The 27,803-nt window shown below is 35.4% G+C and overlaps 2 protein-coding genes across 3 annotated transcripts in view; both read left to right on the top strand.

The window, feature by feature from the left end:
• Positions 1–27,803, top strand: part of LOC145683923 (uncharacterized) — a 443,098-nt gene that overhangs the window by 11,603 nt on the left and 403,692 nt on the right. The gene's annotated exons all lie outside the window — the stretch shown is intronic.
• Positions 422–27,803, top strand: LOC145683924 (uncharacterized). Of its 2 annotated transcripts, XM_081755605.1 has the most exons (6): positions 422–572; positions 8,604–8,740; positions 11,336–11,378; positions 12,835–14,483; positions 22,150–22,268; positions 27,542–27,803. In XM_081755605.1, exons 4-6 carry the CDS (start codon positions 14,307–14,309, stop codon positions 27,801–27,803), a joined length of 558 nt encoding a protein of 185 aa, XP_081611731.1. In that variant the 5' UTR covers positions 422–572; positions 8,604–8,740; positions 11,336–11,378; positions 12,835–14,306. The 2 variants fall into 2 exon arrangements, with proteins under 2 accessions (XP_081611731.1, XP_081611732.1); XM_081755606.1 differs by lacking the exon at positions 11,336–11,378.

Here is a 27,803-nt window from a genome sequence, read left to right as displayed (position 1 = left end):
ACTTCACCATCTTTATTTCTGACTTCATTACCATCTTTATTCCTGAAATGAAAGGTCCGAGACCGACCAAAAATTTTCCCCCCACTCCCAGCAGACAATTTCCAACTACGCTTATGCTGCTAGGTAATTTTCTTTCAAAATATGTATTAAACACTTTGCATTCATTTATACGATATATGCGCCATTGAGTCTGGCAACGACTGCACTAGTTTAGTTGAGTTAAAGCTTTGGTGCGTGAAGTATTGAGTTCTATCCACGCATTCTTGCGCTCTCCGTATTTTAAGTTATCATATCTCAACTTCGTTTTTTTTTTTTTCCTTTTAAAACTCCTGAATTAGTAATTATGAGGAACTAGCATAATTTGACCGATTCTAGCATAATTTCGATCAGGTTTTGGAATAATTCCGAGCTGTCAGTCTGGCAACGCTGATTTGAGCTAGCGAGTTTTAAAAACAAACAAGTGTTAGATTGGTGGTTATTGGAATATAGTAACATTGGATTGGTGGACCATGCGTTTGTGAAGCGGATGTGAAGTACTAATAAGAATATTTCAAAGCTAACATTTCAAACAAGTAAGTGTGTTGCTACTAACTACCACTGCTACTACTGCTATTGCTATTAACTATTACGGTAATAGTATACATAAGAACCCCCTGTCTTCCGTGCGCGAGGATACTTCATATTATATATTTATACGTTACCAAATTAAATCACTGCGTTGTCTTCATTATATGTGCTTAACATTCTATTTTTACTTTCTAGAATAAATTTTGTTGATTTCGATTCGAAAAATGTTAAATATTTTTAAATTTATATCATGATGCAGACCAAAATCCTTGTTGCATATAATGTAATGCGCTATAGCATATACAGTAGGCCTACAAGGGCAAATAGGTACGTTCTTTTTTATTTTCGTATCAGTGGATAAGTAAATCAAAGTGGGTTTGTTACCCCCTTTCCAAGTTCGTAGATACTCAATGAATAATCCGTAAAAGTATGAGCGTCCAGCTTCTTCTGGAACTCAGACGGTCTTACGTATACTATATCCCTATTACTACTACTACTGCTGCTACTACTACTACCGCTACCACTACTACTAATACTTCTACTAAAACTTCGTTACCACAAGATTTACATCTTAAATGTTTATAACACGCGATTCCGGTTCATTATGAACTAGTATGAATCATTAGAATCACTATGATTCGTTAAAAATCACTGGGGGGAGCGGGCTATACTCAATCCCTCCTTTCTGAGTGAGTATACCTGCTGGAGCGGGCGTTGTAAATTAACCCGTGCATAAAACACAAACCAGTTTGTGCTAGGTGGCCACTGAAAAGCGTGACTGCTATCTAACTGAGTCATGGAGGAGTGTAGCACAAAAGCCCGAGTGATGAGGGTGCGCCCGTAGGACCAAAGTTTTAGATTTAATTCACATAATAATGCCAAGTGAGCGTTAGCGAGTGGAGACGGGTTAGTGCCCCGCAGGGCACGTTGTTTGTATTACAGCTAAATGGGAAGACGGTCCTGTGTTCTAGAAGATTGCTGCCTTGTTGGTTATGTCACTTACCGTTACAGCAAACAATATAACTTTCTCCACGTTTCTTTATAGTTATTTGCTTACCGCATTATCTACAATTTATTTTTAGGTTTATTAAGCCATGACTTTTACTTACTTTTAATAGCTTTTCCTGATTATCACCAGCAACGTTTTCAAACAGAAATGCTCATTACATTCCCATAATCCTACCATGAAGTAACCTTGCGCCAAGTAGTTCCCTCCGCTTGCCAAATAGTTCCATGTTTAGAACCGTTTATATAAGAAAATAAACACAACTTTCACCTTCCTTATACATTATGAAGGACACGAACAAGCAAATTTATTTCTTGCCGGTAAATTTTCAAAATTTTACTACATACGGACGACCAACTTTGGAACTTAACCCCACTAACACATACAATGCTTTCACTGTTACTCAAGATTCATTTCAATATGCTGTGCTTGTGTGCACTGACAGTGATTATTACTTATATTCACACTGTCATTCCTTCAAAAAAAAAAAAAAAAATCACATCGTATATTATATGTAAACTTTCTAATGGTACAAATTTAATTACTTCGAAGTAGCAAAGTAGACCTGGCTTAAACAGTAGTGGAACTCTGGCCTCTAAATTTCCTTTTCCCACGTTTTCGGCAGCCTGTAACTGTAGACGTTTGACAACGGGTCCAAATGAACTTTTTTTTTTTTCTCGCGTGCAGAGTAAGAATTAAATGATAACTTTGCTGCTGGTAGTCGAATTTCGGTTAAAACCATGCTAAAAGTCATGTAGGCGAATAGTAACCGAGCAGTACTCATTGAAACTACACTTTGCCTTTTCCTGGGTTACTATAGTACGGAAGGTGTAACGTCGTTGCTTTCCCGCGAAAGTTGTAGTGACGTTTATGGGGAGTTGCCAGCTTGGTTATTCGTGGCTCGCTGAGCGCAGAGAATGGTGGCTGGTGATTTACTATCCTCTTACCACACCCCCAGTGACGAGCAGGTCCAAGTGCGGGAAGCCAACGACACTATACCTTCTGACCTTTAGTTACCAAAAAAATTGTCAAAAGGTGTTAACCAATTTACTTGGTTACATTAAGCAAAAGGAATAACAACTGTACAGTTTTGCGGTAAAAATAGCCGTCCCGTCTTTGTAATTGCTCATTGCACTTAATTATTGCCTGTACTTGGGTTGTTATAGACAATCAGTTATTTTAACCCTTCTTCCTTCGTTGCAGGACTCAGTTATTCAGGATAAATTAGCACGTCTCAATTGATCTTTCTTTTCGAGTATCGAAATTCTTATATAATATTAAATTAGCTGCAGTATGGGATATTTCGAAGTAAAGTTTTCTGGTCAGAGTACGAAACATCCTCAGATATGCTAGTTGTCATTGTCGTGTATGCGATGCACTAACCAATTAAAGTAGTGTCTACTCTCGATTAATTTAATCGTTTTGGTTGGCGTAATCATAAATATATTCATCTTTATTAAAAATTAGTTGCTATATAGATGTATATGTAGTATATAAGCGAATTTTAAAGGGAAATGTAGACATAGTAACTCCCACAGGATTATTTACAGCGGGGGGTGGGCAAAAGGACCGATATACAAGCAAAGTCGCGGATACAAATACCTAGAATCACATAATATTTCATGCAAAAAACAATTATTACAACTCACTGCTAACTTCACTAACTGTTGTGTGTGAATAAGAAAATTTAGCATATTTTAATACTAATTAGGAAAATCCATTGTTAAAGCAAGTGCTCCCTGCAGCGGGCGGCTATGGTTACAGAATACAGTTTTAGTGTTATTGATACTTCGTAAGTTGAAATCCTCATTTAGTTGGGCGAGGAATCTAGAATAAGATAGTGCTATGATAAAGAAAAGAGTAAGTTTTTATATTTTAGGTATGTTTTGTATTTGTAATCTGTTCTTCTTTCCGAAAGTATATTCTCCTTTAGAACAAGTTAACTCTGTGCTTCAGAAGTGCAGAAGTACAACTCTTATGTAAATCAGGCGCAAATATATATGTATTGAAAATTGAAAGTAAAGATTACCATGAAAAAAGCAATGATAGAACGACAGTACGAGAAATACGAACCAACCAGTGCTAGATAGCCACTGAAAACACGAATATTATTAACAGAGTGAGCACGAGGGCGTAGCAGAATGAGCTTGATGTGCTTCCGTATGGAGCGGGCATGTCAGCGACGGTGGATATGCACGTAACCGAGGGTAGTGTAAGATTTTATATCCCATACAACTGTGTCTTACATCTAATATAGATTGACTTCACTCCTGTGGTTCTGCATCATCACTTTGCATAATGCCTTGAGTTCATAATAGCTTCCTTACGGAATTCTATGCATTACGTATTACGTATTTCTACCTATGATAAATATTATAATAGATGTAAGGTTCCGATATATATCTACATGTAGATTGCTATTGCAAAATGAATCAACATATAAATAACATAAGTGTTTGATGCCTTCCATTTCAACTCAGCCAAAAAAAAGTACCATCACCATCTCAGATATTGTTGAAACTTTTTTTTTAAGCAACTAGACACGTTTTATAAATGACCCGTATTTTTTGTTGTCGGAAAAGATTTTCCCGCCAAGTAATGGGCCATCAAAACGGGAAGTACAATTTACGAATTTTAGAGGACGTGGAAAATGGTAAACTTCGTACTCTCACAATTCAGCTATGGAGACAGATAGTTATAATTCTTGTTGTGGTATGTACACTCATGAGCAAGATTATTGTCGCATGTCTATAAATATGTTGTTGTAGGAATATAATTTGATAACGAATTCGTCCGGTATTTCTTATAATGTTGGTATGTGTATAATCGGAAAAGACGATGTATGTGGCAAATTTCATGTCAAAAGAGCAGTAAATAAGAGCATAAAACGAAAATAAAACTTTCTTCTCCATTTGGCAATATTTTGTTTTACTCATTGTAATTTTCGTGTTTGTAATTCTTTTCCTCTGAAATTTGCTACGAATATACATTTCCCGATTGTATATGTAGTATCAGTAGCAATAGTATCCTGCAAAACAGGGTTGGCAAAAACCATGTTTTTTATTAAAAAAACCAAAAAAAAAAAAAACGTTTTTTTGGTTTAAACCAGGTTTTTATGGTTTAAATGATTTGCTCTATATATTCATATCATATATGGACAGAAATAAGTCTGTTTCGCCTTGATGTTATTATGCAACAACCGGGTTATGCTGGAAGGGGTCACATAAGCTTAAAGCGGAATAAAAACCGCTTCTCGAGTTACATCCGAGAGAAATTGTCCTCCATTTGAACTCGGAACCAGGACTAATTGGCCACAAATGCGATACGTCTGCCGACTCACTCACGAAGGAATCCTGATAAAAAAAAAAATACGTTGTACTGATCTTTACATGCTTCTTAATATAACTGTTAAGAGTCATTTCAGAAGGACAAAAAGATAAACAGTTCCACAAGTGAAACCATTACACAGAAGTAATTACATATGAACAATTTCAAAGTACGATGGAGTACAGAAGAACTAATCTAGTTCAAGTTAGTTAACAACGACTTTTATTGGTCCAAATTAAAGAAATACACCGACTTAATCTGCATATCAATAAGAAAAGGGAATAAAGATACGAATTATTTGAGTCCACTTTGGCTCAGACTCATTTATACATAAATAGATACCAAAGATACTTATTTCACTAAATGCCTCTCGTGGGGTCTGTATGATCCCCCCCCCCACACACAAAAAGTACGGCATTTTCGATGTATTTTATCAATAGTAAACATTGAAACAAAACAATATTTAGAATTTTTCTTCGATTGCAATTACATAACAATAATAACAACTACAAAAAAATCACAAAATAAACATTTATAAACTTGTAAAAAAAAAAAGTTGCTTTTGTAGTATAATCTTTTTGAGTAATGATTGGGGAATTTAGGTCTGAATATAATACGAATAATATACGGGAGTGAAACGTGATAACCCACAAATGTGTGTTCATCAAGATTTTACAAACACTTACACTTTTACGAACATTTTTTTGTTTTTTGGTTTAAACCAGTTGGTTTTTTTGAAAAAACCAGCAGGTTTAAACCAGCCAACCCTGCTGCAAAATCATTATCAAATTATATTCTTAGAAGAAAACAGTTATAGATATGCGATAATCATTTTGGACATGAGTGTACATAGGGATATAAATAAAATATATTTTATTATAGTTTGGTTTGCACATGCGTATTTTTGGTACATAAATTAACAAATGACCGTCAGTTTATCTGAAAAGTCGAAGTTTGGGATTTTTTTCGACCACTTGCGGTTCGAATTTTAAAATTCTATTTTACGGTTAATAAGACCTAGTTACCCGCTTCTGAAAAAAAAAAAAAATGTATTGCTTCTGTGTGCAACCGTTTTGTCGCAAAAAATTCGAGAAACCGTCAAATTTTCAAAAATCTCCTTTCTCGAAATCACTATAATTTAAAATCCTGAAATGTCAAATTGTTCAACTTTACATGAATAATAAACACACCAAATAGCATTGTCGACCAATGCTTCATGAATGAACTACAGTATCTTGAAGTTAGCGAAGTTTCATTAACTTCAATATCGCCGTTGGCAACACTGAAAACAATGAAAGTGCAACAATTTGATGATGTTTGTGGTTCACATTCATTAAATAAAGAATAAAAGTTTTTCCTGGCTCCTTTTTATTATTTTGATCAAAAAGGCTCTCTGAATTAATAAGATGAGCCTCCCCCTACTCCTCCGTTTTCTTAAACCGATGTAACCTGAGGTGAAAATTACGATTACGAAACAAATTTTAAACTTACTTAAAATGGTTTTCGGAAACAAAGTTTCACTGATTTTTTCCACCCTGAAGTAATTATTTGCTTGCTTAGTGTCTTCTTCGCTAGTAGCATGTAACCATGGCAGATGCTCCAATAGTTGTTGGTGCACTCACAACTCGCAGCACGTTGTCAATAGTCACAAAACATTTATATTCTCTTCTGGAAACCTGTACCCTGTTGAAGCTTCATGTGGAAACAAAGAAAAAAAATGAAATGAAATCTTAGGAGTTTTACGTCCCACGTTTATGCCGGTTAGGCTAAAGGAGACTGATTATGAAAAATGAGTGAAATGGTGGAATGAAAAAAGTGGGAGGAACGGGAGAACCCCGAAAAACCCACGGGCATGGTGTTTGTCCACCACAAAGTCCACACGTCGCGAACTGGGATCGAACCAAGGACCCCAAGCACCGGAGGTGAACGCTCTACCACTGAGCCGCCGCGCCTCCTGGAAAGACAAAGAACACTGCAATTTCATGTAATTTATGATTTATTAATATTTCTGCTATCCATCACTGGTTATCATATATGTATGTAACAAAAGTTCATTTTTGCAATTTCTTAAATTACACTTTGAATTGCAGATGCTCGATTTTGGGAAAGCATGAAGTTAGTTCATGGTGACCCGTTACTGCCATGAAAGCCAAAGATGACTTCGGTAAATACCAGTTACCGGTCGCACACTTTCCCACTTTTTTTTTTTTTTTTTTTTTTTTTTTAAATTGTCGAATTCGGTTTTTGGCAACAAGACGAGAGTACTACCCGGAGTTGGTATTTGCACTATACTCACGAATTTTTCTCCAGGTTTAATACTGTGAATCTGTTTTTCGTTTTGCTATGTTGCCACACTCTTATCCCCCCTCTCCCCAATACATCGCAGAGACCCTTACCACGGCCGGTTTCACTGAAAAGCCACTGCTTTATCGGACCTGTCTGCGTCTTGGACATCTGAAAGCAATTTTTAAATGGAATTCAGCACCATCAGAAATCACTGAAATGGTTTATTAAATTGTAGACACATATTTTCACGTATTCGAACCTTTTTCTATAACGTATATTTTCGCTTTTCTTCGAGTATTTTTAGAATCTTATTCATGGCTATGAGTAAGAGCCGAATCGTGTGTTTTGTCATCGCTTATTACGGCAAAACTGTCAGTTGTTTCATAATAATATATCAATCCCGTAAAGAAGGAGATTTGCTCGTTTCTCCAGTGATCACACTGAACTTCCCTTTGAAGAATAACAGTCCAATTTAAATGAAGTCCACATGCAGTAAAATAGAATTTGTATCTTGAAATTTTACACGATGCTTTGCGGTAGCATTTTTTTTTTACACTTTTATTGTTTTCATTGTTGCCAACTGTGACTTCAAAGTTAACGAAAGTTCACTAACTTAAAAAGGCTGTAGTTCATTCATGAAGCATTGGTCGAGAATGCTATTTGGTGTGTTTATTATTCTCGTACAGTTGAACCATCTGACAAAATTTAAGAATTTTAAATTATGATGTTTTCGAGAAAATGGCGTTTTTTGAAAATTTTACGATTTCTCGAATTTTTTGCGATAAAACGGTTGCACACAGAAGCGATACATTTTTTGGTGGGCGGGGGGGGGGGGAAGCGGGTAACTAGGTCTTACCAACCATGAAAACGGAATTTAAAATTCGAAACGGAAGTGCTCGAAAAAAGCATAAACTTCGACTTTTCACATAAACTTACGTTCATTTGTTAATTTATGTACAAAAAGATACGCATGCGCAAACCAAACTATAATAAAATATATTTATTCATATCCCTATGTACATATCACAACAAGAATTATAACTCTACATGTCTTCATTGCTGAATTGTGAGGCTCCGAATTTGACAATTTTCCATGTTTTCTACAATTCATGAATTGTACTCCCCGTCCTTGATGGCCCATTACTTGGCGGAAAAAAAAACCGGGTTCCTTAAAAACATGTCTAGTTCCTATAAAAAAAAGTTTGAACAATATCTGAGATGGTGATGGTAAAATTTTACTTTTTATTTATTTATTTATTTATTTTGCCTGAATTGAAATGGAAGGCACCAGATATCTAATTTAAGGTAAAAACAATGTACGTTTCTCATTAATTTTTAGTTACTATAAAGATGTGACTTAAAATTTGTAAAATACTGTACATATTTTAATTTTTTGCATTTTCTTTTTCTATAATAGATTATTAAAACACACAGTACAAAACAAGAAATGTTTATTAAGTACTGACCTGTTCCGAGAAATCAGAAAAAATGAATACGAGCTAGTGTTGGAATGAAAATGGTGTTCTTTATGCTATGTATTGGGTAGTTCAGGAAGTGAGTATTTATTGAATGTATTATTATTATTATTATTCGATATGCTCATTAAAACATATAATTAGACTCTATTGTATTGATAGGAAGTTGAGATACTATAATATTAATAAATTTTCATAGAAATAGGCACTAACTATACATTTAAATAAGAAGAATGGGTCAAATAAAATTTACTGTAGGCAGCCAATGACACCCCAAAATAAACAAACCTCTGTTCTTTATAATATATCGAACGTAAAGGAACGACATTGGTTGATTAGGCGCTTTATTGATGCATTTCGAAGGAAAAAAGAGAAGCACGACACGAGGCAATGCTTCGAGAAGACGATCCGCCCAAGAGAAGAAGAAAATTCCCGACGAGAGTTCACGTCGTGGTTCGGATTCCACGTTAATCAGTAGGTTCACGTTTTGTATAGCCTCGCTGTTCACAGGACGTTCAACTCAAAATCAACTGAACTGAAAGAAGAAAATATATTCAAGCTGATGAAAGAATTCGCCGTACAGAATTTTGAAACTGTTGACATTGCAGAATAATGCTGGATTTGGCCCATAATTCCGTCATGGAATGTTAATATCATGGTAATTGTAACATAAGAGAAAGTAAATTATTCAATAGGTATATTAGATTTCACTGTTGTTTCCTTTCCAATTATCTGTGTCGGAAATACGTAGTAATAAGCAGTAATGCACTGTTATGAAGTTGTGAATATCCTTTACGTTAGAGATATTGTAAAGATAACTTCACAGAAGTTTACTTTGGGGTGTTGTAGGATGTCTACAGCAAATTTTATTTTAGCCCAATATAGATTCATGCTGAAAAAAAAATTCTGCAGGTCATTGTCTCCGATTTTCCTGAAATTCTAAAAACAAAATAATTAGACCCATTTTTTTCTGCATTATACAAAAATATATTAGAACTAAATTAAGCATTTGTTGCAACTGAGACTTTCAGTGACTGTTTGCCATAGGACTATAACGTAACGAAAATTTAGAGTTCTGAAGATGGCATTTTAAAGAAAATTTGGATCAAATTTAACCTTTCCGAACTTCTTAATTTTAGGTTGTGCAATTATTTTTTGAATTTAAGTGATATTATTGCCTATTTTTAAGGCTTTTAGTACGTAATCATCCGGTTTCTATTTTTGAAGTTCATTATAACCCATTTAAGTAGATTAACCTATTTAGATATACGACTTTGCGTCCAAACGTCCTGCTCCGGTATCACAGGGTGGTATAGGAGCAAAGGGCTGGTGTTATTTATCACTAGCCTTTAAGATATTATTAAGTGAGCATAGTAAGAAGGACCACATATACTTCTACCTTATTAATTTATACAATATGGCGCTAAATTTGGTGTACAAAAGCAGAGGGGTGATTCCTGAGAGTTAAAAAAAAGTTCCAAAAAGCATAGGGCGAAAACCTCATTGTTTACGTGTTATAGCTTGCTGAAATCATGAAAAAAAAACTTGAAAGGTTCATAGCTCCAAAACTATGGGATCTACCTTGATCCGGTCAAGACTTCACTTAGAAACCAGTATGTTCCCTATCCAAAAATGCGTGTTTCAGAATCCTGAGGTGCTTCCACAACAATGTTTATAGAGGGAGTTTGACTACGGGCCTATGATATAAAGTACTCTCCAACTACCTCCATAAAAATTGTTGCGTGAGTACCTTAGGATTCTAAAACATGTATTTTTGGATAGAGCACATATTAGTTCCTAAGTGAAGTCTTGACCCGACTTTGATAGGTCCCCTAGTTTATAACACATGAACGATGGGCTTTTCGCCCTAAGTTTATTGAAACTTTTTTGTTTGTTTTACTCTCAGGAAACACTCCTCTGCTTTTGTACGACGAATGTAGCGCCATACTGTAGGTATCGTTAAAAAATGTAAATATTAAGCTACCCTTAATCTGCAATTTTTTAAAAAAGTTTATATCTCTATTACTTTATGGCAGGCATGCATATAGCGGAGTTGGGATTAGGGCGCCAGAGTCCAACGGGCAAGCTCTGTGTCGATTTTCTACATTATATATTTACAAATACTGAACAAAAATTCAGAATAAATTAAATCTTTTAAAAGTTTTTTTTAACTCTTTTTAAAGCGAGCTTATCTTCTTTATCTTTTAAGTCGAAGCAGGAAATATGAACCACCGAACGATTTCTGTGTATGAACTCTGTCAAACTCGTAACCCAGCTGAGTTACTTTCCTTCCTTCGCTCAGTAATATTCATGCATCTACGTATTCGATTTTCATCCTAAGTTAAGTTTATTGTGTTCTCTAATATCATTATTTTAAGTTTGTATCATAGTTTCAATTCTATATCTATACTATAACTTTATTCAGCGTACCAAATTTGAGTGATAGTTATTAAGATATTTAGTATATAACTTCCAAAAGTATAGGAAACAATGTTTTAGTACTTTGGATAGCCTGAGGTAAGATAAAAAAAAAAAAAAAAAAAAAAAAAAAAAAAAAAAAAAAACCGCATAAAACGCTTCGTTTGACTTAACCTTGATTCTGAGATATCTTTCGTTTTTAAATTTTGCCACACATGCTACAAATAGTAATTTTACAACAATTGCTTTATTTTAGGAGTCCACTATGTTTGGAGGCTATCAACCGAGATGATTTCAAGGTACGCCGCACACAGGTACTACATAGGCGGTACCAAATTTGACCGTAAGCAAGGATGAATCCCAGAAAAAGGAAGAGAGAGTTGTGACTCACCTAGCATTTCAAAGTGCCTTCCTATGTGATGAACTATCATCAGCCTCATTTGCGGATTGCTCAATTTGCGGATTGGACGAAAAACGTTTTATGTATAGAGAGACATTTAGTATAGGAAGCCCAAAATTCATAGCGTCAACATAACACCAATTTAAAAATATAGACTGAAGATCTAATTAATTCTTATTGACTGTGATTTTTTTTATTGGCGTAGCTCGCTTCGTGTGATGTGTATGGTACTCATTTAAGCTAATTTGCGTGCATATTGTGCTCAGTTTTAATTTATGCCAGTTAAATCACACTTCAGATTCTAAAGTAATGTATAATATACCTACTTCGTATCGTTAAATATATTCTTAGATGAAGATGACAGAGAACTTTTCAAGAAATAGTTTAACTTATTTTGTGTGTGTTGAGGGGAGGGGGGACGTAAGTAAACGCATGATTCTTCTGCTTGGTTTTCGGTGATTGGTACAGTCATCTTCTGAACTACAATACTAGGGTGTGGGGAAGAGTGATAGGGTGATTGTAGTATAGGGTGATTGTTTTCTAAATAAGATATGCTAGGTTCTAATCATGAAAGCTCTGACATAAAAAGAATGGTAAACTACCTGTTCTTCCGAACAACTCCTTTAGATATTCTACTTCTTTGGTTGAAATATAATTTATCCAAACATGCGAGAAAGTAAGTTGTCTCGCATTTAAACCTCTAAACTTTTTTGGTTTCAGTAGCTTTGAAATTTCTGGTTACACCACAGGCTTGTAGTCTACGAATTCTTGACAGCGCAGGAAATCGAACTCGGGATCCCTCCGTCCGTAATCAGCCACGTTCACCAGTAGACCAGCGGGCGGTCATATAGTGGCGATCACAGTGAGAGCTTCGGCTTTCTTCTTCCAGCCCGTCTGGTATATAAGAACCTTGTCCCAACCCGTCTGGTCAGCGTAGGAGCAGTAGACCAAGTCCTCCCTCCGGGGAGAGGCCTCATCCAAGAGTGGATTGAATATGGCTGTGGTTTATTTATTATTATTTATTTGTGCTATGAACGTCTTCTCATGAAACATTTCAACATAGTGATACCAACAAAAAAACACTAGCTTTATATTTTCACAATAGCATGCAAATTGTTTGCATATTTTTTGTTAAAATGATTGAAATTATTATGAATATTTTGTTACGATGTAAGACATATAATTTGTTTAATAATAATAATAATATTAATAATAATAATAGTAATAATAATAATAATAATAATAATAGTCTTCCTATTTTAAGACGCTTATTTGCAGAAGTATGGTTTTCAGTGCTTATCTCTTCCTCTTCCGATATTTCATCTGAAATCATCTTATTCGTTGTTATTTGGCAGGTACTCTTCATCTGAAGAAATATCAACGCATTCAGCGATAGACTCGGCCCTCCTTATGTCATCGAAATTTGCAAGTATTTCATCCAGTGTCATCAGTTTCTTGCTCATAATGAGTGTTTGAAATAGCACATCAGTCCGAAAATAATAAGATTCTCCTATCAGCAGACTCTCTAAAGTATTACTAACTCCAACTAAACTGACAAAATTGCTGAGAAGCTGGTCTCGAACACGAGGTGGAATGGGAGAGTATTATGAGAAAGAATGGTCGCAAGATAAAGACGCTAGCCAGCAGTGTTGCTACAATGCAACAAAATTTCACTAACAAAGGATTTGGGTCAAAATTGACCCACGCCGCCGTTCTAGTATAATTGTTTGGTATCTCAAAAGGCAAAGTGTGGATAACAGTGATACTTAGTACAAATATTTCTTCAAGAGAACGAGTAAAAGTCACAAAAAATCGATCTGATTCGTAAGAAAATAGAAAAGTTGTTAAAACGTAAAGCTCGAAATGGGTCAAAAATGACCCAGCCGCCGTTCTAGTGTTAAATTCCGATTCAATGTTTGGTATACCCAATAGGACGTAAATTTTTTAGTAATATATTATTTATTCACTATTAGGGTTCTTTTTTACTTACCTATTTTAATAAAACAGCAAGTGACCATACTTCTTCACAGCTATTGAATTCAGCGGTAGACCAACTACGGAACACAACCACACTATTACAACTTTCAATCACAGTCTTTTCCAGTCCTATACAAGCTTTTATTACACACACACACACACACATATATATATATACACAAATATAGGATACGCAAAATTTTGAAAGTCATTCCCTTACATAGGTAATTTCTCATCCATACCATTTCTACCAATTCAAACTAAAATAAACAACGTCATAAAGCGACGTTAAACAAAAAATTGCCATACCAATATCATTCGATGGTATCTCTTATATTATGACATAAACTGTGGCATATCCCCTTAGCAACTCACACTTTGCCAGTAATGTTTGAATATATACAACAGAAAGTGACTTCGTGGGAACCCAAGGCCAATTTACACCTAGCAACTAACTAGTTTATGCTGGGAAGCTTCGATCATTCAGTTCATAGCCAACTTCTCATCATCTCACCTTCAGTTCATAGCCAACGATGGACAGAATCCAAAATATCTACCCAATACACGAAATATTTACATAGGAACGACCAATTTTCACGAGAAGAAGAGGAAAAAGCATATTTCATCTTGTTTATACATCCGGTAGCATATATATATATATATTTTTTTTTTTTTTTTTTTCACGCCCGAGAATCTACAACCGGAGAAATTTCGCAGTTCTGATTGGTTGAATTGTTCATACGTTATAATTCCATTCTGCGACAGAAACGGAGTAGTGATACAAATCGAATCGTTCACTTGGATTGGAAGTAACTAGTGGAGCTGTGGAGGGCATAAAGCAGGAAGAATAATGTATATTCTACCTACAAATATTAAGTACGTGAAATTAGAAAATAATGTAATTAGACTTTGTATAAGAAAAAGGGATGAATGGATATCTTGGTTTAAGGAATTTGAAACATTAAATCGATTTACTTATCGAGTTGAACGAGGAATTAACAATGATGGAAGACAAACAATATATAAGGTAAGTGAACTCCATGATTTGATTAATTATAACCCTTGTAAATCTATTCCATAATTTAGTTGCGTATATAAGCTAATGCTATATACATTTCAGACAATATCTTATAAAAGAACACATTTAAAACAGGAGTAGTTTCCAAGTTCAACAGGCGTCACATTGCAAATACTGTGCAGTGTATAAACATTGCAATGGAAAAATTTAACTGTAAGTATCGTAGTGTAATTTTCAGCGCAATAATGGTGCAGATTTGCTGTACATGGTTGTACACTTTACAAGGTAACTCTTTAATTTGGGCAAGGCAGTGATATCCTGTCACTGATAGCATTGTTCCTGATTCACATAGTATTGCCAAGCGAGCGTTAGCGAGTGAAGGCGGGTTAGAGCCCCGCAGGGCACGTTGATTTGTGTCATTCGTCCTTGGGAACAGTAAATGTAACTGCGGGAACCGGTTCAGATGAATCAGTTTTTTGTCACTGCCTTGCCTAAAGTAAAGACTTGCCGACACGTGTCTACGTAGAAAACATTAAAGTCGATCTTAAGCACGGATTCACCCATAAGGTAGCTAGTAAGCACAGGATACGAAGTGAAGTATCCGAAGTCAATGTACTAACTCATCACGCGCTACTATAGAAATGTCCGAGAGTTGAGCGATTCATGAAATTAAGAAATTTACGCTGGTAATGTGTTATGTTACTTTGCAACACTAATCTGTAATGTCTTTAGTAACGCACAAATGCATAATTCAATACGTAAAGTAAGAGATTTTAAGCCATTACAATGTCTTGCGCCAACCTCTGTGTTCACCGATCTTCGCTGACGCGCCTGCTCCATGTTCTTATTATGTACGTACACCGAAGCCTCTTATAGTAAATCTGTACAAAGGAATACACCCCCCCTTCCAACTAAAAATGAAAATTTAGTATTTTAAACGGGGTTCACTCGAGCAGACTCTACCAAAGACAAGATTTATAAGTTAAATACGATGTCAAACACTTTTCGTGAAAGAAGTAGAGTGTGAACATAAGTAATTTCTGTCATTAGATATCATATTGAAATGCATTTTGAGTGGGAGTGAACGTATTGTAAGTGTAACTGCCGTTATTTTCTGAACCGGAAGGCGGAAGAATACAAGAATGCGAAGAAGGTGGAAATAAATGGCGGAAATGTTGTGTTCATGTTAGCAATGGACATTTGTGATTGATATAGTGCAAACATACGATTTTATTACAAAGGACTATGTCATAAAGAGCGTCATATCATGAAGTTTTGGCAGCGTCATGGTATGTTGAAACGTAAAATGTACTACGCGAAGTGTGGAAAAGTAAGTAAAAAATCAAAAGAAACGAAGACCTATGTTTAGCAGAAGGGAGCTCCTTTCTCTAAAAAAAATGTTACAATTTTGGTAATTTCTGTTCACATTCGGTTAGTTTAAAGTAGGTTATGTTAGTGTATGTTAAATTAGTGTAGGTGTCCCGCATAATTTTCCAAAAAATGATAGAATTTCGCTTATTTCTATAATATTAGGGAAGTTTATGTTAGTTCAGGTTAGCTTAGATTTGGTTAGGTTATGTTACGTCTAAGTACTTGCATCATTCATTTCTTCTGTAAATTTTGAGTTTTTTACGTGCTTCTGGACCCCTTGTACTAAACATACTCCCAAATGAATTTCTCCTCGCAGCGGGCCATTTGTACCCGGAAAACTAGTGAAGCCATTTTGAAAGTAAGAGTTATTACAATTATTTAAGTGTTTTTAAAGTTGAAAATTATTACGGATATTTTATGTATTGTTCCACTATTCTTTTTTTTATTTGTATGCCCACGTCGCTGACGCGCCTGCTCCCTACGTACGCACCCCCTCGCTCCGCTCGGGCTCCGACTCGGTTTATGGCGTGCGTGCTTTTAGTGGCCACCTAGCACAAGTTGGTTCGTGGTTTAAGCATTAGCTCTTCATTCAGTGCATGCTCTGCTAGAAGAAATCGGAAAATGCGATACATGTGTGAAAATTTGGTAGAGCCGTCTGCTCGAGTAATGCTTTAAACGTATTGAATTACGCATTTGTGCGTTACTAAAGACATTAATATAGTAAATTTTGATTGACTGAAAAACAGGGTTGGCTGGTTAAAACCAGCTGTTTTTTTTCAAAAAAACCAACAAGTTTAAACCAAAAAACAAAAAATGTTCATAAAAGTGTAAGTGTTTATAAAATCTTGAATACACATTTGTGGGTTATCACGTTTCCCTCCCGTATATTATTCGTATTATATTCAGACCTAAATTCCCCATTCATTACTCAAAAAGATTATACTACAAAAGCAACTTTTTTATATAAGTTTATAAATGTTTATTTTGTGATTTTTTGTAGTTATTATTGTTATGTAATTGCAATCGAAGAAAAATTCTAAATATTGTTTCGTTTCAATGTTTACTATTGATAAAATACATCGAAAATGCCGTACTTTGTGTTTGTGTGGAGGGGGGCGGGGGTCATACAGACCCCACGAGAGGCATTTAGTGAAATAAGTATCTTTGGTATCTATTTATGTATAAATGAGTCTGAGCCAAGGTGGAGTCAAATAATTCGTATCTTTATTCACTTTTCTTATTGATATGCAGATTAAGTCGGTGTATTTCTTTAATTTGGACCAATAAAAGTCGTTGTTAACTAACTTGAACTAAATTAATTCTTCTGTACTCCGTAGTATTTTGAAATTGTTCATATGTAATTCTGTGTAATGGTTTCACTTGTGCAACTGTTTATCTTTTTGTCCTTCTGAAGTGACTCTTGACAGTTATATTAAGAAGCACGTACAGATCCGTATAACGTATTTTTTTTTTTATCAGGATTCCTTCGTGAGTCGGCAGGCGTATCGCATTTGTGGCCAATTAGTCCTGGCTCCGAGTTCAAAGGGAGGGCAATTTCTCTTGGATATAACTCGAGAAGCGATTTTTATTCCGCTTTAAGCTTATGTGACCCCTTCCAGCATAACCCGGTTTTTGCATAATAACATCAAGGCGAAACAAACTTATTTCTGTCCATATTTGATATGAATATATAAAGCAAATTATTTAAACCATAAAAACCTGGTTTAAACAAAAAAAGAAACTGTTTTTTCGTTTTTTAATAAAAACCATGGTTTTTGCCAACCCTGCTGAAAAACGACTAGGCCTATACGTGCAATGCACTTAAAACCCGGTTTTTTTTTTTTTTTTTTGGTTTAAACTTTTTTGTTTGTTTGTTTAAAGAATTTGCTCTATGTATTTGTATCACTTATGGACAGAAATAAGTTTATTTCAACTTGGTGTTATTATGCAACAATCAGGTTATTCAGGAAGCGGTCACATAAGGTAAAAGCGGAATCCAAACTGCTTCTCGGCTTACATCAGAGAAATTGTCCTCCATTTTAACTCGAAACCGGGACTAATTGGCCACAAATGCGATACGTCTGCCGACCAAAAAAACCAGGTTTAAACAAAAAAACTTTTTTTTGGTTTTTTTTTCAATAAAAAACATGGTTTTTGCCAACCCTGCTTGTTAATATAAATATCAAGAGTCATTTCAGAAGGACTAAAGATAAACAGTTACACAAGTGAAACCATTATACAGAATTATATGTGCAATTTCAAAATAGTGCAGAGTACAGAACTATTTCAGTCCAAGTTAGTTCGCTACCACTTTTATTAGTACAAGTTAAAGAAAGACGACTTAATTTACATATAAGTAAGAAAAGTGAATAAAGATAAGAATTGTTTGAGTCCACTTTGGCTCTGACCCATTTATACATAAATAGATACCAAAGATGCTTCTGATTTTAATAAATGCCTCTTGTGGGGTTTGTATGACCTCCTCCTCCCAGAAAAGTACGGCATTTCGATGTATTTTGAAATGAAATGAAATCTTCAAGTTTTACGTCCCACGTTTATGCCGGTTAGGCTAAAGGAGATGGTGATGAGTGAAATAAAGAAAGTGGGATGAGATGGGAGAACCCCGAGAAAACCCACGAGCATAATATTTGTCCACCACAAAGTCCACACGGCGTGAGCTGGGATCGAACCAGGGACCCCAAGCACCGAAATAATATTTAGAGTTTTTCTTTCCAATTGCATAACAATAATGCAATATACAACTATAAAAAGTCACAAAAGAAACATTCATAAACTTATAAAGAAAAAGATGCTTTTGTAATATAATCTCTGAGTAATGAATGGAGAATTTTGATCTGAATATAATACTAATAATATACGGGAGTGAATCGTGATGATAACCCACAAGTGTGTATTCATCAAGATTTTACAAACATGTTTCGTTTTTTGGTTTGTGGTTTAAACCAGCCAACCCTGCGAACAAGTATTCACGGCATGTTCCCTACTGTCTTATTCTATGACTGCATACTTACGTTTATCTTTTTTTTTTTTTTTCTTCACAAAATAGTCTTTCAACATTAGCAAGTGTTTCTGAACGGTTAAAAATTCTCTATCCCATTTTAAGGATGCAAACTACATTCATTAAGTAAATTATGCACCTTGTATGGTTGCATGCTTACAATCCTGAAATGGTAAAGACGCAGCATAGGTAGGCCAAAAACAGTAAATATATTGTTAATTTGAGTGATTGCATACAAAAGAGCACTCTATTAGATATTATTTTCCACCGTCGGAAAAGTTTAGCAAAATGTATGGAAACTGTATTAACCCAGTTATGCCTGAAAAAAATTATACTATTAATTGTTTTAATCTTTTTTATTTTAGCTCATATTACTACCTTATGACGAAAATAGGCAAAAAAGATGATCCCCCACTTCCAGTTTCACCGGAAGGGGGTGTCCTTTAAAAAGTAACGCACTTACAGCACAGTATCCATGGAAAGTTTTTATTATGGTTGGTGTGCCTACTAAATTAAAATAATCATAATCTGATTTCCTAGTGTGAAACAACTGGATGTAAGCTTTACCAATTTGATTCGGCACTCCTATGTAAATATTCAGGAATCGGGAACGTTCCGTTTCAGCATTGAGTTGGGCGGTATACAGGTGGACCATTTATCTTGATACGCCTTTGTAACTTCTAACTAATAAATATAAAACGTTGACATTTTGTACCATTAAAATATCGGCAGGGGGAACCTATTTTTGACATGCTATTCAATACTACTAGACTAACAGTGTTGCTATTTCAACAAAGTTGTGCTTTATCAAACCGTAATACGTCAGTTTATTAGAAATTTTGACCCTATTTGGCAATTTTGTAGTTTCCTGAAACTAATCCATAGAAAAATTGCTAAAAGCGAATATTTTTAGTTCTGTAGATGCCTAAAAGAAGTTTAATCTTCATCAGGGTGGAAAAAAATCATGATTTTTTAAAAAAACATTTTAGATTTTTTTTTAAAATTTAAATCAAATCTTTCTCGTATAATACAAGTTGCGAACTGAAGAAAAAGCATTAGGAATTAGTATTAAATGCTAATTATGCCATTTAAGTGAAAGTATTGGGATTGAATTTTGAATTAATCCCCAATCGTTAACCTATATCAATCCCAAACATTGTTTTTTAACAATTTTAAATTATGGCTTTTTTTTGGGGGGGGGGGGGGAGGAGGGGTGTAAATTATAGACTTCCCGTCAAGCATCATTCATATTTATCCTAGGATCATGGTTCATACCACCTTCTCTTCAGAATAGAACAGCCTTTAAAACGATAACATTCACATTTTCCCTATCATGTCCCTGAAGCGGAAAATTTTGAGAGGTCGGGATTTTTTTCTGATTTTTTTTTTTTTTTTTTAAATTTTGATCCCCTCTGGACTCCCCTATGTTAACGCACAGATCTCAAAATCAACTGGGAAATACTAAGAGTGTACTAAATGTGTGTACAAAATTTCAAAATTCTATCTTGAATAGTAAGGGCGGGAAAAATATTTAACAATGAGCTAAGAACATCCCCACAATACCCCAAATGACCCGGATGTAATATAAAAATTTACTCATTCTTATTTATCCTAGAATCATGATTTGAACATTATTCTCTTCGGAATAAAACAAAGTTTCAAACGGTACCATTCAAATGTCTCCATCGTGTAGGCTATCTGGGGCTGGAAAATCACGAGAAAAGGGATTTTCTATTAAGAAATATCCCATTTTTTACTTTTTATCCCTCTGTACCGCCTCTGTTTAAAGGTAAAGATTGAAACAAATTGAAAAATACTAAGGGGTGCAGTGAATGAGTGTCCAAAATTTCAAACTTCTAGACGCAAAAGTAAGCCCGCGAAAAATAATATCCCCAGATTCGCGTATAAAACAGGATCTCAGGTAACAGTTTCCTGAGACATCCCTATTTATCCTAAGATCAAGGTTTGTACATCATTCTTTTCAGAATAGAACAGCGGGAAAATCTTAGGCGGGAAAATCGCGAAAAAAGCTATTTTTTGTTTTAAAAAATCCATTTTTTTTTACATTTTTTCCCCTCTAGACCTCCCTGTTTTCACGCAGAGATCAGAAATCATCTAAAAAATACTAAGGGTGAACTGAACGAGTATGCATAATTTGTTTTCTGAATGCAAAATGTAGGCCTGCCAAAAAATAATAAAAATAGGCACAACAGAAAATATCTTTTTTAAATCTATGATGTCATCACATGCTATGTCTTGACGCAGAGAGGCGTGAAAGCATATGTAACATGCTCTACAATGCCTTCGAGAAAACGAAGTAAAAAGCTTTATTAGTACTTTTTTAATCGAGTAATGGAGATTTTAGCCTATCACCTAAAAATAGGTGATACAATTTAAAAGGTTAAGTGTTAAGGAAAAAGTACAGCAACGCTTATCAAAGTGACACTTCCCCCCCCCCACAAAAGTTACTGATATTTGGCAGGGGCATATTTTTAAGGAAATTGTAACTAGCTTGCGGTACGAAATACATAAATTTTGCCCAAAGTTATAAAATAAAAAAAAAAAATAAAAAATTCGAGAGTGGATAGGACACTTCTAAATACACCCTATTATCTGGGAACAAATATATAGACGCGCACACAAAAGAATCTTCGTCTTAAATGTCAATAGTGATTTCCCCGTTGGAATAGTTAACGATTTACAATATAAACCATATGTTACGAAGAGAAGAAAACAGGTTTGCCCTGTTACCCGTTCAAAACGGGATTTTCCCTAATCATCCTCTGCATGACACTTGTTTTCATACAATGCTGTACATACTGTACATTTGAGTGTCATTGTATTATGATTGTCATCTTCCATAATCGAAATAACAAAACAGAAGCGGGACTTTACTTATTTTCACTTTAAATTATTTTGGAATTTGATTTAAATCAACGATTTTTATTTAAAAAATCAAGTGATTTAAATCAGACTGATTTAAGTCAATCCATCCTGATCTTCATGCTATTTAAATAGGATTTTTTAAATACATATCTCATGGTTTCGGTAGGCCCTACTTGAAATTGTAATAATAGGTCTGGGGGCGAAGCAGAAGCTTAACTTAATTTGTTGTAGTATACATTGTGTGACATACATATGGTTTCCTACTGCAGTAACTAAATTATGCACTACAATCTCTGAACTTCAAGTAGTTTTAGTAGATTTTAATTATTGTTATAGTAATTAATAAGAACTTCAGAATGGATTTATCACATCGATTTTTTTTTTTCTTTTTCATTATAGGCAGATTATCGGTGTCATCACAACACGCATCCCAGAGATAAAAGTAAAGCTTCAGCGAAGCACACAGGATGCCCATCCCACATCAGAGTAACGATAAAGAAAGTTGGCAAGAGATGTTGGTATGTCTACTAACTTATATTTTTATAGATTATGTGATATTTAATTTATGATATCTTAATGAGATGATTGGCGTCTCACCTACATCTGTATTTTCCGATTTGTCGAGCTACCTTGTAATTCGACGTTCAAAATGCTGTTTACTTTATTATCGTTGCTGGAGTTTGGTTCCAAACTAAGGCTGTTTATCCTAAAGTTTCCAAAAGGGCTGTACGATTTTTGTTTCCATTTGCCACTACATATCTGTTTGATAGAATGTTTTCTCACCTCCTTCTTAAGGAGAACAAATACAGGAACACTTAACATGCAGCCAGATCTGAGTCTGAAATTATCCAGTTTACTCCAGACATGCGGAAATTGACATCTCAAAAACAGCATCAGCTGTCACATTAGGTGATCGTTGAATTTATACTTATTGGCCTGTCTGATATGATCGTAGTTTATTGAATATCCATTTACGAAGCGGGTTACTTAAGTTTCTGGCCTCAGAGTGAAAACATGACGTTAGGTGCACAGTGATGGCATTTTATCCAACATAGTTGACTTGTAGGTTGACACTCTTAATAAAACGATCCTGCAGCATTCTATCCCATGATGATAAAACATTTTGTCGTGCAGTACAAACCACAACTCTGCAGCTGCTATGACGTCATTGTCTAAATTCAGTTCCTTTTAGGTCCATATTAAGTTTTCGGAAAATACAATAGTCTGAGGGGCCATATCTGGAGAATAGGGGATGGTCAATGATATCGAACTTCATTTTACACAGATTGTGCATTGCGATGGCTTGCTTTGTGGCAAGGAGCATTGTCTGGCAAGAAGACTGTGCGTTTGGACAGTTTTCCTCACCAGTTTTCCTTCAATGCGGTGTGTAATTTTCCAGCTATTCGCTCAATATTACCCCCTAACAATTCCCAAAATCGACATCCTTCGCTTTCTCTACGGCATTTTTTCGGCCTGGGAGACCCACTATGGCACCACTGCATAGACTGAGTTTCGATCTCGCATTCAGACACACATATTTGCGTTTCATCAGCAGTAATAATTTGTTTAATAAAGCTGGAAGCACTCACTAAAAGAAGGCGCAAAACACACTGCACAGTCCCGTCTTGTCCGCTTCTGATCAGCTGTGAAGAGTTTGGGTACCCACTTTGCGACACTTTTTTAAACAAAGTTTTTCATGCACGATGTAATTCACATGTTCCACACTGATCGCAAAGGTCTCTGCAATACGTGAAAGACTAGGTCGCCTGTCTGCAAGATTCGTGTCGTGCACACGATCCACAGTTTCCACGGTCACCACTATTTTTTGGTCTTCCACATCTCTCCTTATCTTCAGTGCTCCTACAAACTCTGCTACCAAGATTTCATTGTGCTATATGAAAGACAATCATTGGCCATTGTTTATATCAATTCATCAAAATTTTCTTCGTTCCCATATTCTTTGAGAAGAGGTATTTGGTGACTGCTCTCTTCTCACATTTGGTAAAAGAAGGGTTGTGAAAAACCCATTTTTTTAAAGCCCAGCCCAGTGGGTTTTATTGGGTAAAATTGGGTTTTATTGGGCAAAATTGGGTTTTATTTGGCAATATTGGTGTTTATTAAATTTGCATATATATTTAAAGCCATATTCCTATAATCCTACTTAGAATACAATATGAACATTCATATTCTATTGTACAAATGAAACTATGAAATTCCTCGTGAGACCGCAGTGATTCACTTTCACTTGCTAATTTCATGGTGTATACTGATAGTGGAAATATTTGAACTATACTGGAATTTAATTTTGATACTGGAATTTTGATCCACGTACTGGAAAAATTATGAAATATACAAATATTATCCTTCTTTTTAATCTACCCTGGATTTTTGAATTCCAAAAGTTCAGGGTAATAACAATCTTGTATTATAACTAGAATAGAATAATATACAATTATTTATACAAGTTGTAATATAACAAATAATGCTCTAGGCTTACTGTATCAGACCGATCACGGTGTCTACTGGACATGAAAGTTATGAGGTGGGGTTGTCGGTCAAGAGATCATGAAAGTAGTGATATTGAGTTTCAGGTCAAGTGTCTTTTGTTGCAAGGCGCATTACCTATTGATTTTTAAAGAAATATTTTGTGAAGTTTACGAAGTGTTTGTTGATTTTTTTTTTTGTCGTACACAATGCAGCACAAATTTTTGTGTACGTACTTCTTTGTTTTTATATTGTATATTAAGAATGAGGCAAGGGGATTGGCCTAAGCAGCTGTGATTTTCTCTGCTCCCCCCCCCCCCCCCAGATGATTGCACAGCATTACCTATTTGTCGCGTTTCTTTGTCGTTTCAAGATCGAATTTCAATTTTCACAGCTGCTTAGTGAGGAGAAGATGGCGGCCAATGTTAAAAACAGTTAATTATTTGATTTGTTATTGTAGCCTAGCCTGCTTCATATTTTAACCCTTTGGGGATCTTTTCCAGATCCCGGCTTTTAGGGCTATTTTTTAGACTTTCAGTCAAGCAGCTACTGCATCGTCACTATTTATCCTAGGATCATCGTTCATACCTCATTCTCTTCAGAATAGAGCTGACTTTCAAATGGTACCACTTTTATGCTCATACCATATACCAGAAGCGGGAAAGAAAATGTCAAAGTAAAAATTTCGGAGGAAAAATTTTTTTTCTCGAACTTTGGCCCCCCTGTACCCCCCTGTGTGAACGTAGCCATCTAAAAAATACTGATAAATAGTACTTGGTATACTGAATGTGTGTGCCAAATTTCAAGTTTCTATCTTGAATAGTAAGGGCGGGAGAGATTTTATCAAGAATTCCCACAATGCCCCAAATTACCACAAAACACTTTCATCTCAGGGAAAAAGATTCCTGAGACATCCCTAATTACCCTAACGTCATGTGTCACCCATATTCTCTTCTGAATAGAACTTCCTTTCAGGCGGTATGATTCACGTGTCTCCATCATGTATCTAAGGCAGGAAATTCCAAAAAGAAGGGAATTTTTGTGTCTAAATTTCCCTTTTTTCAACTTTTAGTCCCTCTGGACCCCCCCTGTTTTAGCGCAGAAATCTGAAAAAAATATGTTAAATACTACTCTGTGGACTGAATGTTTGTGCACAATTTCAATCTTCTACGTGGAAAAATAAGCCCGCCAAAAAATATTGAACATAGGCTTAGTAAATGAGAAAATAAATTTGATTTATGACGTCATCACCTCCTATGTCTGGACGCAGGAAGGTCTGAAACCATACGTAATGTCTTCTACAATGCCTTTGGACTTGAAAAACAAAAACAAAAACAAACAAAAAAAAAAAAAAAAACGGACGAAAAAGCTCAAATAACGCAATGTACCATGAAAAACGCGTATGGTACAGATTGTACCATAAGATCCCCAAAGGGATAAATGAGGATTGATGTCAGTACTGTCAGGTATTTAGTCAGCATTTCCTCATTTGTAGTCAGTAAATTTTACCCTCAGCTAGTTTGCAGACCTGAGTATATTATGTACGGTATATAATATACTGCATCCATTGTTATGCATTTACTTACATTAGTGTTGCACTTATCTGTTCAGAGACAATGAGTGAAATAAGAGGAAAGACTTCTTTCAGAGATGAGTGGTTGGACAGAACAATAAATTCAAATTGGAATTTGCTTCAGAGGTTAGAAAATAAGTATGGGTATTGCTCTTTGTGGATGACAAATTTTTATATTAGCAATATGGGATTTTTCAGTTCGATCTCATGCCGAAAGCAAAATGCATATTAAAAGAGTAAATTCTTCAAGTTTGAGCAAAAAACTGTTTCACATGGTACCTGCTAAGGCAGCAACTACAGACTCTGTTCCTGTGAATGCTGCTCCATCAACTACAACTCTGTTTGGGTGAAAACTGAACTTCGTGAAGTGCAAACTTGAGTTGTTAACAACGAACATACTTGTGTTATTGATAACAGAATCACAACATTCAATATTTGTGTTATGCCTAGAGATACTCAACAATTTTATCATCAGACTGAAGTTATTACTGCAGAAATATTGTGGGCTATTAATCAAGTTATAACCCTTCTTTTGCTAGAAGTTTGGCATTTGTAGTGATCTTTTTAAAGTGATGTTTCTCGGCGAAATTGCGAAGCAGTTCAAGATGCACATTGACTGTGCCCACACTTTCAAAAAGAATTGACAAACGTGGTTAAAGAGTGTCCTATCATCTGTATTTCTTTTGATGAAAGTTTCAGTCCTGTCGCTCAGAATGGTCAAATGGATATAGTTCTAGATTTTGGGACGAACAAGATATCTTATGTCCGCATTTTTAGGTCATGCTACTGCTGAGGACCATCTGATGGCATTTTTGGAAACTTGAAAGACATTGGTTTAGATACGAAAAAGATGCTGCAAGTATCAATGGACGGGCCGAATGTAAACCTGAAGTTTTTGAACGATCTAGAAAAGTACTTAGATGATTCACCTTCAGATCCGAAGCTGTTGGACTTTGGTAGTGCTTCGTGCATGCTATTCACTGTGCATATAAAACGACAAATAATAACCCCAAATGGTACATTCACAGATTTCCTGCAGATATTTCCTTCAATATCTGAATCCCGTTATAGTGCACTGAGCACCCTTAATATTCTGAAAAAGCAGAAATGCAATTTCATTTTCAGTAGTTGATATGGCTTAAGAAAAAAAAAAAAAAAAGTTTGTCCACCAGCATGGAGAAATTAATCCTTTTTCACAGACTCTTGGTGCAACGATGTAAGATACTTATCCAAAGATGAAAGCTCCTTCGTGGCTACTGTTAGCGCGCGCGCCTTTGGCGTGGGACACCCAGGTTCGATTCCCGGCGAGAGCTCATGTGGTTCGGATTCCACGTTAATCAGTAAGTTCCGTCTCCTATAGATTCGCTGCTCAAAATCAACTGAGCTCAACTCTTATGCAAAGATGAAAATAAACGGAGTGCCTTATGTGGTTTTAATCCTCGATTGGTGCAATTGGGCATTAGTGTTACAAAATCGTAATTTTACTTGATTTTCAGTATATGTAATTTATTTCTTAAATAATCTTTTATTTCTTGGGGGCTGCAGATAATTAATAGTTGTTTCAGGGTGTCAACGACATTAAAAAGTTTTGGAGACGCTGATATAAATGAAACAGTTAGATACTTTCTATGTCAGATAATTGTAAGAGAATTAGTCGTGTTTCTCGCTAAAATTTGATAGCTTTTCTTTTTAATACAATGAGTTATTTAATTGTTTTTGTTATGATTATTTCAGGTCTAAGAACATATACATGCCCAAGTATCCAACTATCGTTAGAATAATTGGTGACCACAACCATCGCACCACGGGATCTGAAGCTTTGAAATTTCGGGACCCGTCTACAGAAACAAGAAGAACTTTTTTGGAGCTTTTCAAGGCAGGTAACAGCCCATCTCAAGCAATGGAAATCCACAAGAGAACACTAATGGAGGAACACGAAGACTATGCTGTTGTCTCTGGATCGTTCCATTTGTCCAGACTTACAATGGGTCTATAG

This window comes from Thermobia domestica, chromosome 4 (genome assembly GCF_964235325.1).
Source record: "Thermobia domestica chromosome 4, izTheDome1.hap1.1, whole genome shotgun sequence".
Lineage (NCBI taxonomy): Eukaryota > Metazoa > Arthropoda > Insecta > Zygentoma > Lepismatidae > Thermobia > Thermobia domestica.
This window is presented reverse-complemented; position numbering and strand designations above follow the sequence as displayed.